At 30.8% G+C, this 16,747-nt stretch overlaps 2 protein-coding genes across 2 annotated transcripts; both read left to right on the forward strand.

Moving 5' to 3' along the window:
• Window positions 1-6,354: 6,354 nt before the first annotated feature.
• LOC106402384 (myb family transcription factor APL) lies at window positions 6,355-8,214 on the forward strand. The gene is made up of 6 exons (XM_013843100.3): window positions 6,355-6,623; window positions 6,718-6,794; window positions 6,931-6,997; window positions 7,133-7,199; window positions 7,278-7,320; window positions 7,414-8,214. Exons 1-6 carry the CDS (start codon window positions 6,449-6,451, stop codon window positions 8,014-8,016), a joined length of 1,032 nt encoding a protein of 343 aa, XP_013698554.1. The 5' UTR covers window positions 6,355-6,448; the 3' UTR covers window positions 8,017-8,214.
• Window positions 8,215-10,878: 2,664 nt separating this feature from the next.
• On the forward strand, window positions 10,879-11,526 carry LOC106403802. The gene has a single exon (XM_013844589.1). The coding sequence runs from the start codon at window positions 10,879-10,881 to the stop codon at window positions 11,524-11,526; it is 648 nt and encodes a 215-aa protein (XP_013700043.1).
• Window positions 11,527-16,747: the final 5,221 nt, after the last annotated feature.

Consider the following 16,747-nt stretch of genomic DNA (forward strand, 5'->3'; position numbering starts at 1 on the left):
ATGATGATCAGACCAGGCCTCGACAGCGTCGTGGTCGTGGTGGTACGGGGAGCCAGTCTCGGGATTCCAGCCATTTTCAGGATTCCCCTTCGCCCCACAGCTCCAACCATACATCTCCCTCTGCTGCACCCGCTCCTGCTCCTCTCGCTCCCGCTGCTGCATCCGCTCCTGTTCCTCCGGGTCCTCCGGGAGTGATGCGTGTTGCGGAGTTGGTTCAACAGCCCGGTCGTGACCATCTTCCGTATCTCACTCCGTATCCACATGGACGGGGTCAAACATGGTAATTAAATATTTTTTTTTCTTTAAATTTGGATTCATTATTAACCGTTTGTTCTTTTAATAAGGTTCAACCGATCCGGGAACGGGATCAGCGCATGGATCAACCGTATGATGTACTCGGCCCTCGACAGTGGACATCCGACTTTCACTCACTTCCCAACCGACAAGCAGGTTCTGTGGTTTCGTCAGTTTGCGGTAAGTATTCTAATTTTTTACTTATATTTTTAATCTTTAATATAAATTTTCTACTAATTGTGTTTTTTTTCAGCAAGAGTTCAACTGGAATTCCGATGAGACGCTCTTATCTATCACCACTTCGTCCATAAAGTAATGGACAACTACGGGAAGCAGATCCACGAGTGGAAGAAGAAGTGGGAAATCAATAAGGTTCGATTTAATTTATTAAACCATTTTTTAATTTATTAAACTATTTTTTAATTTATTAAACTTTTTCTTTTTTTTTTATTAAAAGGTCCCAAAGTCGATGAACGACACGATCTGGAAGGAGTTGTGTGCGCATTGGGATAAGGAAGAGACGAAAGAAACTTCTTCCACCAACTCCACCAACCGCAGGAGCGACCGTAAAGGGAAGGGCATCTACAAGCATAACTTGGGTGCTCAATCTATTGCCACTCTCGGAGATCGCATGGTAAGTTCAACCGCTTTTTCTTCAATTATTTGAGTTTCAGAATTTAAATTTATTGTGCATTTCTTCTAATTTCTAATGTTTCTTTAATTTATGTTTTTTTTCAAGGCGGAAGAAAATGATGGCGAGCCGGTTGATGATCTCGCCCTAATGAGGAGGGCGTATACCAACAAGAAGACCGGCCAGATTGATGACGGTCTTGTGAGGGACGTGGTCGACCTGGTCCAAACTCAGGTGGTAGACGAAGTGTCTCAGCTTCAAACTGAGGATGACACTTCGACGGCTTCGACCAACTTGTCCCGGTTTCGAATCAACGAAATCGTTGAATCCGTAAGTTCTTTGTTTTTAAAAGTTCAATTCATTTATTTCTTGGTTTAAATTTCTAAATTTGGCTTTTTTCTATTCAGTCGGTTCCAAAGAAGAAGGGACGTTTGGTCGGTTTGGGTCGTCGCACCCGGTCGGTTCCCCCTTCTTCTGCACCACCGCCCTTTGTTGATCCAGAAGTACTTACGGCCCAGTTGAAGGACAAAGATGATCGTATATCTTTGTTAGAGACCCAGATGGCGGCTCAACAGGCGGGCTATGAGGCACAGAGGAGGCTGAACCAGCAAATGATGGAGATGATGCAGAGGATGTACCCGAACGAGGTGTTCCCGGACGTGCCAGACCCGTAGTTTTTTTTTTCCACAAACTCGGAATGTTTTATTTTTATTTGTGAAACTTTGAATATTAATTAATATGATTTCAATTTTACTTTTAATTTCATATTTTCGAATTTAAATTTCAGAAATTTTATTTTTTAAAAAAAATTAATATTTTTTACATTCCGAGGAAATTAATTATATTTTTCACTTGATCGATCGATGCGTTTTTGAAAAAAAAGCATCGATCGATGCGTTTTTTAAAAAACGTTCGGGCTATACCGAGGGACAGGTTCCTCTGTTTATTCCGAGGAACTTTTCCCTCGGTATATTCCGAGGGAAAAGTTCCTCGGAATAAACCGAGGAAAAGGTCCGTCGGTATACTCCTATCGATCGATGTATATATGTCCAAACACGCATCGATCGATGAACTTCCGAGGAATTATACCGTCGAAGTTCTCTCTCGGTATATTCCGAGGACATTTCCGACAAACTAGTGATCCTCGGAATTTCCTCGGAAATTTATTTCCTCGGAATTCCGTCGGAAAATTCCGAGGGATTTCCGAGGAAAAAATAAATTTTGAAGAATTATTTCCGACGACGTGTTTCGTCGGTATGTCGTCGGAATAACGATATTCCGACGAAATTCCGACGATTTTTTCCCTCAGAATCCTTGATGTTTTCTTGTAGTGCTTTGAACTTGTTTAAGTGAATTTTTGTGTAATATTCGGCAGGTTTTGCTTTGTATTATGTATATACTAAAAAGAGAGCGGTCATGTTTTTTTATTACGATTATTAGAAATTCCTACAAGTCGACTTTTTTTCATCAGTATCTTATAATATAAAACACTTATACTTCTCATGTGCCACACTGTTATAACATTCAGTTCATTTCTGCTTATAAAGTATTCTACAGTTAGATTGATTCTGAAAATACTTAAAAATTGTCTAATTTGCTAAAAAAAAATTATTATCTAGTAGATATTTTGGATATAATATATATGTTCAATTTTTATTGGGATCGAAATCTATTTTGCAAAGAATAACTAAGTTACATAGTCTTAGCCTTTTAAAAGATTTACGGACATATGATTCAAAACTTCTTAGCTATTCAAAAAAAAACGTTGAATTATTTTTCAAAATAGAGTTAGAATACATGGTTCTAGGCCAAACTTGGGATTTTTTTTTTCTTTTATCGTTTTTTTATTGTGGAAAAGATAAGAAGGGCGAAAGGAATATATTCATTTTGAAGACGAAATTTGAAAGCACCATAAAAAGATGCTTGAAGTTCAAGCAACCATGGCCTCTATTTCTTTGAACCGACTTCGTTGTGATTAGTTATTTCTTTTTAAGTTCTTAGTTTGCTTCAACAACAATTAGCTAAAGTGAAACATTAACTTTACCTGGTTATAAAAAATGTAAAAAAATAAAAGTTATCTTAAATCATTATTAAGAACATTAATCAAGAAAAATAAGAACTTAATGATCTTTAAGGAATTAACTATGAAGAATGTCTGCGTATCTAAAATTTTTAAAGGTTCAGAAAATTCTAGTTACTATTGCATGTAAATGCGGGTGGCCAAGTTTATACGGTTGGTATCTCTCGCGGGTGTTCTACTTTCATTTTTGTTTTAATAATGTTGGCGCAATAAGAATCTATCTTTATTCATCAAAGAGGGGAGGAATTGATTCCAATTCTCATTCAATTTGAACTTTGATTTTGCTTTTCTTTGATTTGTTTACAAAAAAAACATTTATTAATGTAAAAGTTAACACCATTTTCACATTTTTAGTTAGCCAGATGCTATATGATTAATTGATTGTACAAACAATTTGATTAAGCCCCAATTCAATATTATTGGCAAGAAAAACATTGTTTCTTTGACCCCAAAATTTTTGTTCCTGATTAAATCCATCTCTTTAATATCTGGAAAATGCATTACCATGTATAGCTAGCTGCACAATCTTCAGTCCTACAAAAGCCAAAAAGGGGTTTAGCCCCAGCAGCTTTAACAAAAAAAAAAATGGAGAAGAGAAGAAAACATATGGTAAAAATAAAATGAAGAATAAAAGAGCTTTAATAAGTAGAAGAAGAGGTCCCCAACAGTAACACTATCTTTAAAACATTGATACAAAATTCTCCGCATATCACTAAACCATGTATATGCATAACTTAAAGTTTTGGTTCCATATTCTTATGCTGTTTTCACGCTTTAATTCCATATTCATTCACTAAATGCATATTGGGCTACACTGAACGTTTTCCTGTTTTCCCTTCGTAGTTAATACAAAACTATACTCCCTCCGTTTTTTTTTTTATATTTTACGCTTTAGGATCGTGCAAATAGATTAAAAAATATTTAATTTTCTAAACAAAAACATTATTAATTGTTTACCTAACCACAATTTAACTAATAATAAAATATAAACTATAATATCATTGGTCATCTATCAATAATTAGCAATAAATTTTACATAAAAAATTGAAAACGTCAAATAATTTAGAACAAAAAAATTCCACTAAAACGTCAAATATAAAAAAACCCGGAGGGAGTAATATATTTAAATTTTCTCATTTAATGCAAATTTTATATTCGTAGATCATATGCTCTATTTTTGTGTGTGCATATCATTCTCAGCCATATCCATTGATTTATTCTTGTTCTATGTAATATGCCATGGGACCTCCCACTCAAATATATTAGGTTGACCATTGTACGTATATCGATATATATTAAAATAATATATATTTAATAATAGATATTAGATACATTAGATTTCACGTAATTTTGAGATATTTCAAAACATTTTAATGTATAATATCAGAAAGTGAAATGTTCTTTTTTTTTGTGTGAGAATTAGTGCATACATATTACATGCACCTTCATAATACATACACTAAAAACTCTAAAATTTAATATCCGGTAAATTGATAATATGAAAAATTAATAAATTTCACCAGCTTTAAACCGGAACGAGTGTAAAATATCATATAATTCGATAAAATATTAAATTACTAATTTTTTTGAAAACTCTTATGCAAATATATGGTCACATTAAATTCATAAATTAATAATTATTATATATAAAACTAGCATAAAATTTAAATAAAAATAAAATAATATTATATTATATTGTCTGTTTTTCTTTTAAAATAAAATTCATCTATAGTTTTCTTTACAAGTCAATATTTTGATGTTATTTCATAGAATCACATATAAAACACATTTAAATTCTAGGAAATATAATTTCAATACTTCAAAATTATCAAACAATCTAATATAGACAAAATTCAAAATTTTAAAACTTAATTAGTGTATTATATTGCGAAATCAAAATTTTCTTTTCTATTTTTTAAAAATATTTTATAAATATAAATCTAAAATGAATTTTTTTTTACTATATTTAACTAACTCATATAGGGTCCCGATGTTTAAACTTACCTATTTTAAAATCAATATATATATATATATATATGAAGTGGGTGTAAAGTTTTTTCTACTATAAAATTCATTTTGTAATTAAAAAATTCACAATATTTTAAAGTAATTTGAAACATAATTACTTCATGTATACGTATAAACTAGGTGCTTTCCTGTACCATGTGCAGTGATAAATTTTTTAAAAGTTAAATTATATTTAAAATGAATTTATTAATATTATATATTTTATTATTTTTGCCTAATATTTAATATAAAGTTGATTATTTAAGCATAAAATTAAGAAAAAAATAATTTTGTTTATTTTAAATTACATTTAATAATATATATGATATATTTAAAATTCAAATCTTAGATAAATTTTTTATCTATTTATTTTGGTTAAATGTATTAAATCAACTTGTATAAAATTACTAAAAATCATATAAAAATTGTATAGTTATTAAAAATTATAACTAAACAATATTTATAAAATTTGTAGATATCTAAAAGAAACTAGTGAATTACGATTAACAATTTATTAATTTTTTAAAAAAGATGTAGAAAATTTTGAAAATATTAGTAATAAAAATTGTATAATTATAAAAATACAATTAAATAATGTATTTCGAAATTTATAATGCATATTTCAATATATTTATTTTAGTAATGATTTATGAATTACTACCATATTTTAAGAAGTTTAACAAAAATATAAATCAACATTAAATGTAATGTATTAGTTATTGCCATATTCTATAAAGTGTGCCAAAAATATATGTAAGTAATAAATGTGATTGTCCATGTCATATTAACTATAAGACATGTCATCAATCTTGTTAGTCATGTCATCATTGTTTTGTAAAAATGATTGTAGATAGGACATGTGGCAAAATCACTTCGCAAATATAGTCTAGGGGATGTCCTTGTAAATATTTTTATTCTAAGTAATTCAAAGGTATCAAGCTGAGAGTAATAAAAACAATTGAAAAGATAGCGACAGTGTCTTTTTACAAAGGTTTATGGTCTAGGATTTGGGTTTAGGGTATAGAGTTTGAGTTTAAAATTTACGGTTTAGGGTTGAAAATTTAAGATTTCGGGTTTACGGTTTAGTTAGTGGCGCCATCGTTGTTAAAAATTAGCATTATTCTTTTTTTTAGTTAATTTTTAAATAAATTTAATATTTTTTAATTAATTATCTATGTGTCACTTTGATTGGTCTTAGAAAGAGAGTTAAATTTAAAGATTCAAGTTATGTTCTTATATTTATAACCAAATATTAATTTTATTTTAGTCACAAACAAAAGAAAATTTAAAAAAGAAAAGACAAGAGAGAGAGAGAGAGCAATAAAGCCGTCATTTGATCTCTTCAAAAACGCATCGTATTCTCTCTTACATTTTTGCATCACATTCGTTTCCTTGAATCTCTCTGCTAGAGAGAGACAGAGAGTACTAGAGAGAGAATGTTCCATGCTAAGAAACCTTCAAGTATGAATGGTTCATATGAGAACAGAGCTATGTGCGTTCAAGGCGATTCAGGCCTCGTCCTCACCACCGATCCTAAACCGCGTTTGCGTTGGACCGTCGAACTTCACGATCGTTTCGTGGACGCCGTCGCTCAGCTTGGTGGCCCTGACAGTATGCACACCACCAAACGCATATATATGATCTTCATCAATTTAACCAAAAGATATAATAACAACTAAATGTTTATATCGTTTTTAATTTACAGAAGCCACTCCAAAGACGATCATGAGAGTTATGGGAGTGAAGGGTCTTACTCTTTACCACCTAAAGAGTCATCTTCAGGTATGTACACAAACATAAATTCGGGTTTTCTTTTATTCCTCGCTTTTAATTTCTACTTCTCTTTATCTTTTTGTTTTTTCACTTAAAATATAATTACTATATTATTAAAAAGAATTATCTGGATCTATGTGTGCAGAAATTCAGGCTTGGAAAGCAGCCGCACAAGGAGTATGGAGATCACTCAACAAAGGAAGGTTCAAGAGGTGACCACGCTTGCTTTCTCTATCATATTAGGGTTCTAGATAATTAAACATAATTTTTGTTTATATATATTTTATGTACCTGTGTATGTAAATTTTTAATCCATCAATTTCTCAAAAAAATATTTTACCGTGTAGCTTCTGTCATGGATATTCAGCGCAACGTAGCTTCTTCTTCTGGCATGATAAGTCGCAACATGAATGAGTATATCCTCTCTTCTCGTTAGTTTTATATACTTTCTTTTTGTACTAGCAGCTACTTACACTTGATTTATTTGATCAGGATGCAAATGGAAGTGCAGAGAAGGTTGCACGAACAGCTAGAGGTAATCAAATTCTATTTATATTTTATGACATTCAACTCTTACAAATTTAATTCTGATCCATAATACATATTGCATGCATTTAAATGTTTTTAGGTGCAGAGACATTTGCAGCTGAGGATTGAAGCACAAGGAAAGTACATGCAATCTATATTGGAGAGAGCTTGCCAAACCTTAGCCGGTGAGAACATGGCAGCCGCCGCCGTCGTCCAGGGAGGAGGGTATAAGGGCAATTTGGGAAGTTCGAGTCTTTCCGCAGCTATGGGTTCATCTCCTCATCCTCTTAGTTTCCCGCCGTTTCAGGACCTAAACATCTATGGAAACACAACCGAACAAGTCCTCGACCATCATAACTTCCATCACCAGAATATTGAGAACCATTACACGGGCAACAATGCTGCAGACACAAACATTTACTTGGGAAAGAGGCGACCAAGCCCTAGTTTTGGTAACGATGTAAGGAAAGAACTTTTAATGTGGTCTGATCATGATCAAGATCTTTCCGTAAACCAACCGTTCGATGATGAGCATCGGATTCAGATACAAATGGCTACACATATCTCCACGGATTTGGATTCTCTATCTGAACATAACCGTGGGAAGTTACTGGAAAGGCTATCGCCTCGAAGATCACCAGTGAGTCCTATGATGAACCCTAATGGTGGGTTAATACAAGGAATGAACTCACCATTTGGGTGATAAATATTTCTTTTATGTGATGCATGAGAACGTAAAAACGAGATATATATTTTGTTAAATATTATGAGCTTGACTTAGGATTTAGAGAAGAGGCCACCAAAAAAAGACAAATTAAGTGTATCGGGTTAGTTTTGCTCGTATTTAATTGTACTGAAACAATATATTTTGTTGCTATAATATTTAGAATTTATTCTGTAATAATTTTCTTCGAGCAAAATGTTTAAAAGTTGATCTTTATAGAATTTTTTTTGTAAGAATATGGGAGAATGAATCCCAATTTATTTGAAAAATAAACTCAAACTTCAGCTTACAATACGAGTTTGTCGTAGCCCCAACATCAACATCCTCATGAACTAAAACAACGACCTCAATCGGTGCCACAACAAAACTATGAAAACCAAACGGAAGAGAAAATGCAAGGTTAAACAAACCATCAGCTAAGCGGTTTGCTTCCCTATACACATGAACGAATCAGACCAACCAGTCCCTTGTTAAGAAGCCATGGCACAAGCGTACCAGGAAAGACAGCGGATGAGTATTCCCAATCCCTATCGTAAGAAACTCCATCACCATCATAGAATCGACCTCTACCTCCAGCCTTCTCACCCCTTTCTCCCAAGCAACCACTAAACCATAGTACACACCCCATAACTCCGCTAATGGTGCCGTACAACTACCTATATTAATCGCAAAACTTTATAGAATGGCCGAATGATTCTATGATTTTGTCGTTGTTTTTTATCATCCAATACTTTTTTTTGTGTTTGAGTTATTACCGAATTTAAGAGCAAGTCCATTGATGAGTCAGTATCTCATTAATTAAAAAAAGAAAAAATCAGAAAATTGGAAAAGAAAAAATCAGAAAATTGGAGAAAGAGAAGAAAGTGAAAAGATCTCTGCACAGACTCTTCGAGAACCTCATGCATTAGACCACCTCCGTTTGGAAGGTTTTAGTAAAGGGTTCTTAGAAAAAAAAAAAAAATAAAAAATAAATAAAAAAATACATAAAAGGAGATAAAACTATAGAACAGCCTCTTAACAAAGAAGGTTTTGGAACTGCTAAAAACCCCATACATGTCATGTTGGTATTGGTCGTCTCTCTTTTCTCTCTCTTCCTCGATGCTTTTCTTTTATGTCTGAGAAATCACTCGTCTTGCTCTCCTTCTCCAAATCCGTAGCAGCTAGAGAACCTCGGCGAAATCAGATTGGTGGCTAGGATTGTGCTGGGACTCAGGTCGGATCTCGATGTCAGACGACTCGTCAACGATATCGAACGAATCGATCTGCTGACGAACGAGACCTTTCTCTATGAAGTAGGCTGATATAACGGTCCATGCGTCCTGTTCGTATTTGATCTCCTCTCGTTGAAGATTGAAGAACAGAGTAGAGAGAAAGAAAGAGAGAGAGAGAGAGAGAGAGCGCGATTTTGTGGAGATGATCTCGATCTCTCATTCAATCGGAGAAGATGATCTATATATACCTTTTTTCTCACAACCGTAATCACAGCCACAGATAGAGGCTTGGGTAAAATTTCTAGTTGCAGTTTCTATTGTTTCCTTGAAATCTGATAAAGGCTTTATCTGTATCTCGGTTCCTTTATCATGTTTGGGGTACCAATTTTCTTATTGACTCGTTGTGTCTCTATGCAGTATCCCGAAGAATAGCATGTACACCTTACTGCAGCCCTATCGCCAAAAGGATGGTGCTCTGCTTGCTGTTGGGACACTTTGTGATAAACTTAGGCAAACTGAACCCTACAAATCCGAGCTGGAGAATATGCTTAGTGCAACATGTTTTTCCTGAATTCAGCAGCCCAGCTGGTCATCTTAGAGCCAAGGTTTTAGTTACTGCGTTTGGTTGTTTAGATCCCCTTTTCATTCGTTTCTGTTAAGAAAATAATACCTCTATTCATTTTTATAATACAGTTGGAATAACTCAACTCCGTTATAGAATTACTTTATTTTGTCGAAATTTTTTGAATTTTACAGTGGAGATACTCTTACATATAATATAATATGCCGTAACCAGTATATATATCTCATGCATGAATGTAAACAGATATAATATACATTATGGGTAGAGAATATAGATCGCTCATGTTTCAAGGCATGTAGGCTATTTTTAATGCTTTTGAAGGGCCCTTTTTGCTTTTTCAAGAGTTCGTTATTTCTATCTCAAGTTAGTTTGTAGTTGATGCTTTATTATAGTATATGATTACGCTAAAATGGGATATCTGCATTGGATAACTAAATTCCAAGCTTATGATAAACAAAATCATGAGTAAATATGAAAAACGAAGGACAGAGCGATGATGATCCCCATCAAAGCAAAAGGTTACTAAGGTTTTGGGAAATCCACATGCAACAGCAACAAAAGCTGCAAACTTCGATTCAAATGTATATAGTCACTTGATTTCATATGTATCCACGAAAGTAAGTATGTATGTGTGTGTGTGTGGAGTGACATTGATAGCTACAACATCCTTTCCAAAAGAAATTGGCATAAGAGAAATTAACCGACATTGGGTATCTGTCTTTGTTCTTTATTCTTTTATTTCTTTTTGTACCACTAATTACTACAAAAAAAATTAGTTCATTAATTTGGTTTTAATTTATATATTTAAAAATAATTAGAGTGTTTGTAAATAAAAAGTGTTGCCTTGATAAAGAATGTTTTTTTTTAATTACTCAATGCATCCAATTCGTCACAATATAATTCAAATTATGTACGTCTTATATGTAATATACAGTATATGCTTTGATTGGTAATCTTGCATAATGGTGGAATCGCATTTACGCGTGAGTGCGCAAGTATTTTATCAATTATAAAAATGTTATCGAATGAAAAAAATGCAAAAGTTAGATGGTAGAGGTTTCTAAGGTTTGCGAAACAGACGGTAGAGATGCAGTTTTATGGAAGAGTAAGGATGGTAATTATGGTCCCAAGTTTGTTGCTTCTGAAACCTGGCACCAGATTCGACAGTCTAAGGAGAAGGTGAATTGGAGTAAGTTGGTCTGGTTCTCGCAAGGGATTCCTCGATATGCTTTCATCACCTGGCTAGCCATCCGCGATAGGCTTTCCACAGGTCGACGTACAAGCAGTTGGGGGCAGCCGCAGAGCTGCATATTTTGTATGGAACCAGATGAGACTAGAGATCACATATATTTCGCTTGCCCCTATACGTTCATGGTTTGGTTGAAAGTAACATGGAATCTTTTTGGCTTGGAACCTGATCCTGATTGGGACATAACGATGACGCGTCTGCGCAGTAGTTCGTACGATCGACTCACTTTTATCCTTCTTAGACTGGTTTTCCAAGTGTCTGTTTACCTAATCTGGCGTGAGCGTAATGAAAGAAAGCACAACACCAGCTACAAGTCTGTGGATCAGCTAGCTAAGGTGATCGACAAAACCGTAAGGAATCGTATCACTTCCCTCAAGTATGCCTGCAACCCGCGATTGCGGGGCTTGATGATTCGATGGTTTGAAGCACACGACATTACAACTTAGTCTGCGTAGTTTCAAGTTCCTTTTTAAAGGTTCTAGTTTCATATTTCAGTTTCCTTTTTAAGTTTGTTCTTTTGAACTCAATATAGCTGTACATATATTCTTTTTAAAGTGATCAATAAAGTTAACATTTCATCAAAAAAAAATGCAAAAATTTGCGTTTTTGCGGACCAAAAAAAAATTCATTAATGGAAAAATGAGTTTAAGTTGATTATTAACTAAACCAACACCTTCATATTATTAAATTATATGATAATACCATTTTAAAATTTTAAATAAATAGCAAAAAAATAATAATAAATAGTTGTGTTGTAAAAAAAACAATACTATAATTGTTTTTATAATATTATAAGATGTCAATCTATTATTACAAACATATTGAAAAATAAGCTAAATATTTTTCATACAAAGTAAAGTATTTTAGATAAATATTTAAAATTTTGTAATAACTATTTTAATTATTGATGGTTGTTTTATAATTTAATAAAATATTTTAATCAATCTAGTATATATTCCACCAATCCATAAATTTTAAAAAATTTCGTATCTTAATTAATCTTGTCCACAACTTAACTATTATTTTCCCAATTCTGCGATCCACAGACACTGATCAACTTTGTTGGTCATAGAGAGAGATAAAGATCTGGCCACCACCGAGTTGGCATCTAAAAGAGAAAGCTCTCTCCCACTTTCTCTCGGTCTCTTCTCTCTCTCTCTCTCTAAACTTTGTTGGTCATAGAGAGAGATAAAGATCTGGCCACCACCGCGAGTTGGCATCTAAAAGAGAAAGCTCTCTCCCAATTTTTTTCAGTCTTCTCTCTCTTTCTCTCTCTAAGCTGAGGAAACAAAAGGCCAAAAAAGAGAAGAAGGATAAGCATATATAGAAAGAGGTATAAACGCACTCTCATGTGTGCACTTCTCGAGGAAGCTTCTCTTCTCTTTTTATTTATTAGAGCAGTTCCGGTGATGGTCTTTCACCATTATTTTTTACCAAAAATATTAGTAAAAAATAAAAAAAAATGGGAGAGAGAATTTAGAAAACACCAACATCATCTCTTCCTAAAAAAACTATTGCACATAAAATTCTACACATGCCTTTTCATAAATGGTTGAATTGATTTTAATGTAATAAGTTTTAATTACAAAATTAAATTATATTTAGATATATTAATATAATAATACGTAGAGACTCAGTTTAAAGATACCATCAGTAACGTGGTTTGACTAAGGGTTCATTAACACTTCCACACCACTATATCCATGTTTCAATTCCCGGATAAAACAATTTATTAAACAATTATGCAAGCTACGGAGAAAATGCTTACAAGAGATCTTCAACATGATGCAAATAAATCTGGTCATGCGTAAATTTTAATAAGGCGACTCTTGTGATGCAGTTAGACGTAGATCCTCATAAAACATGTCAATTGTTGATCGTCTATATAATTGTAATATCCTAATAAATGAGAGTTAAAAAAAATACTATCAGTAATGATGCTTTTACGCCCCCCACGCTTGCCTCTAATTACGTTCTGTTTTTCCTATTTATGAAACCTATTTAATTAGATTACACAATTTGTTTTAAGTGTCTTCCGGCATTTAATACCTACTTAACTTCACCCATGCATTGCTTCCAGATAGTTGTAGTATATTTTTTGTTGTTAGCTAGTATATATTATTCCATTTGTTTCAAAATAGGTGATGTTTAAAATAGGTGATGTTTAAGATTTTGTACACCGATTAATAAACTACTAATTTTATGATATTTATTTCATTTTATATATAACAACATTAACTATATTTAATTCAAATAATTAAAAAATTCTCCATAATATAAATGTATACACTAAATAATACTACATTTTCATAAAAACTTAAAGCACCACTTAATCTGAAATAAAAATAAAATAATTATAAAACATCAATTAAAGTGAAAGTATTTTTTTAACTGAGTGATGACATGTGTCAAATGACCATGACCATCTTGTAATTATCAATATATACATATGGATTCAAATACAGGAAAAGGCATATAAAATTCAATCAATCAAAATAAATTATCAAAATTCGCATGATTCATTTATTATTATTGAGAAGTGTACTATAAATCTATATAAATAAAAAATTGTATACAAGGATATTATATTTAAAAGTTTAATGATAAAAGTTTTAAAATAATGTTAACCGTCTGAAAAGTGAAAACTAGTGTCTGAAAACTAAGTACTAAGCACAACTTTAACTCATTTATATTTTCCGTTCAAAAATATAATCAATGTCATTGTAAAGATGCTGAATTGCTTATATAATAACTGGATCTCAAATGAGAGTGATGCATGGTTTAATGAACACTAAAGGTTCACCTGTACGTCCGTGCGGGTATCTTATATATTTTATAAATGTATAACTTTGATATAATCATAAACATTTTAAATATATGATTTACGTCTTAAGTTATATATAATGTAATTCTATAATATTATTGTTTAAATAATTTAAACTTAATATTTTAAAAAGATTTATACATAGTTTATGAATTTTACCCATTTTAATGGTGAATGATATTTTAAATGAAATATTAAAAAAGAAAAAAGTTAATTTCTCAATTTTATATAATTTTATATTTAATTCATATAATACTTCTATTTAATGTAATACAGAATATAATTAGAAAGTTTATGAAAATAGCTTAGAATTTTTTTTTATAATACAATCTTAATTAACATTAACTTGTAATAATATTATAATACTAATTATGAAATGAATTAATGCATTATTTTATAAAAACATATGTAAAACTTCTAATACGGTTTTTTTAGATTTGTTTTTCATGCCAAAATGTTAATTAGAAATAAATAAAATGTGATTTTCTAGGGAATGTCCAATTTAAAAATAATCACACATGAAGAGAAGTTGTGGCTTCTATTTTAATAGAATATAAATGATATTTTCAAGGAAAATCTTAAAATAAAATGAGTTAATGTATCAATTTAATATAATTTTATATTTAATTAATATATTACTTTATTTTAATATAATATATACTATAATTAAAAAGTTTATAAAAATAGCATACAAATTTTATTTTTTATTTGATAATAAATTTTAATTAACATTAACTAGTAATAATATTATAATACTAATTACAAAATTAATTAATGCATTATAAATTATTTAAAACTTTTAATAAGATTTTGTTAGATTTTTTTGTCATGCCAAAATGTTAATTAGAAATAAACGAAACGTGATTTTCTGGAGAATGTCCAATTTAAAAATAATCAGACATGAAGAGAAATTGTGACTTCTATTTTAACAGAATAAATATGATATTTTAAATGAAAGATTTTTAAAAATAAAATAAATTAATTTATCAGTTTAGTATAATTTTTATATTTAATTAATATAGTACTTTTATTTTAATATAATATAGACTATAATTATTAAGTGTATGAAAATAGCATGCAAATTTTATTTATTTTATTTAAAATAAAATATTAATTAGAATTAATTTTTAATAATATTATACTACTAATTACGAAATTAATTAATGCATTATTTTATAATAAAAAATATTTAAAACTTCTAATAAGCTTTGGTTAGATTTTTTGTCAACAGATTTTTATTATGAAAAAAACCAAGACAATTTTATAGGTATAATTGTTATATGTGTCAATTATATAACATGTGATATCGTAATGATGCCAAAATGTTAATTATAAATAAATGAAATATGATTTTTTAATCAAACATAAAAAAAATTGTGACTTATATTTTAATAGAATAAGTTGAGTCACAATACAATCACGCTAACTCACTATGCATAAGTTAAATGTTACAATTATTCAGTGCTTTAAATATTTATCCATCTCACTCAGGTACTTTTCTGGCATTTCACATGCATAAACGTTGCATGTGATCGTTACTTTACTTCTTATCAAAAATTTAAACAAATTTTTTTTTTTGTCAAAAAATTTAAACAATATTATTGATAATAAAGTTGATGTTTGTACGCATATCATATGGTAATTACTATGGTGATAAGCAAACTTATGATCTATTCTATTAAAATAGCAGTGTGATCCATTGATAAAAGTATGGTCCAACTATTATTTCTTTTATCTTTATTATTTTTTTTATCTTTATCATTATTTAGAATATTATTTATTATGTTTTATGTCATTAGAACTATATTTAAATTATTAATTAAAAAGACCTAAAAAGATGTAAAACAAAAAATATACCCGCCATTTTTAAGGGCGGGTTAGGATCTAGTAGATAAATAAAGTAATAAAGGTAACGGTCTCATCTATGGTCTATGCACATTCTTCCATGCAAGTTAAATATTAATCATCTGTAGGCACCCCATCGCGATCTTGACCTTGGATTCCATTTTCTCCTCCGTTCTTCTATCTTTGAACGAAAAGGATATCATCATACTAATCTTCTTTTTGATAGTAATTGATATTTTCCAAAACTATACCCTTTAACTTTGGTATGTGTTGATGTTGAATATTCTCTTAACAAAGTACATCACCCGAAGCTTCTTTTGGCTCTTTTCTTTCTCTGATTTGATTTCTCAAGTAATTCTAGTTCTTCCCGAAAATAAACCAGATTTATATATATTTGATAAAGGAAAAAAATCATTCATTGGTTACATTGTGAAAGGAAAAATGGAGAGAAACGCCCATTTGTACATAACTTTAATGGGCTTCAACAGTGTCACATATTATACCATTATCCAAAAATACCAATAACTTCTTCACTATATATACAAAAAGAAATAAGTTTGAACGAACAATTCCAAGACTCTAGTCGTACCCCAATCCAATTTAGAATTTATTTATGTTACAACCAAAAATAAACAAGACATTTTAAATTTTAACTAACAAAAATGTACATATGCCATCAACTAATTAACCCTCCAAAACAGTTTTTTTTTAGTTATTAAACTTATCCACATTTTATAGGGAATTTACATTACTGTAAATATATCGGCGGGAGGGATAAATGAATCCAATGAAAGCCCAGTCACATCGAAGACGATGTTGTATATCTTCCAAATCTCCTCCATCTTCGTCAGAGCCGATCCTAATAAGAGCACCATTTGTGAGAGTCTCTTAAAAACTTCTCACCACTTATCAGTAATACAAAAAATAAAAAATAATAATAGAAAAATATAGTAAAAAGAAGAATTGGTCTCTTGTTAAAAAAATAAAAAAGATAATAG

Source organism: Brassica napus, chromosome C6 (assembly GCF_020379485.1).
Source record: "Brassica napus cultivar Da-Ae chromosome C6, Da-Ae, whole genome shotgun sequence".
NCBI lineage: Eukaryota > Viridiplantae > Streptophyta > Magnoliopsida > Brassicales > Brassicaceae > Brassica > Brassica napus.

Excerpts from the sequence above, each read along its gene's own strand:
- LOC106403802 (XM_013844589.1), top strand. The coding sequence starts at position 10,879 with ATGGTAGAGGTTTCTAAGGTTTGCGAAACAGACGGTAGAGATGCAGTT.
- LOC106402384 (XM_013843100.3), top strand. The coding sequence starts at position 6,449 with ATGTTCCATGCTAAGAAACCTTCAAGTATGAATGGTTCATATGAGAAC. Across the intron at positions 6,795-6,930 it reads ACCTAAAGAGTCATCTTCAG|AAATTCAGGCTTGGAAAGCA; the intron begins GTATGTACACAA and ends CTATGTGTGCAG. Across the intron at positions 6,998-7,132 it reads AACAAAGGAAGGTTCAAGAG|CTTCTGTCATGGATATTCAG; the intron begins GTGACCACGCTT and ends TTTACCGTGTAG.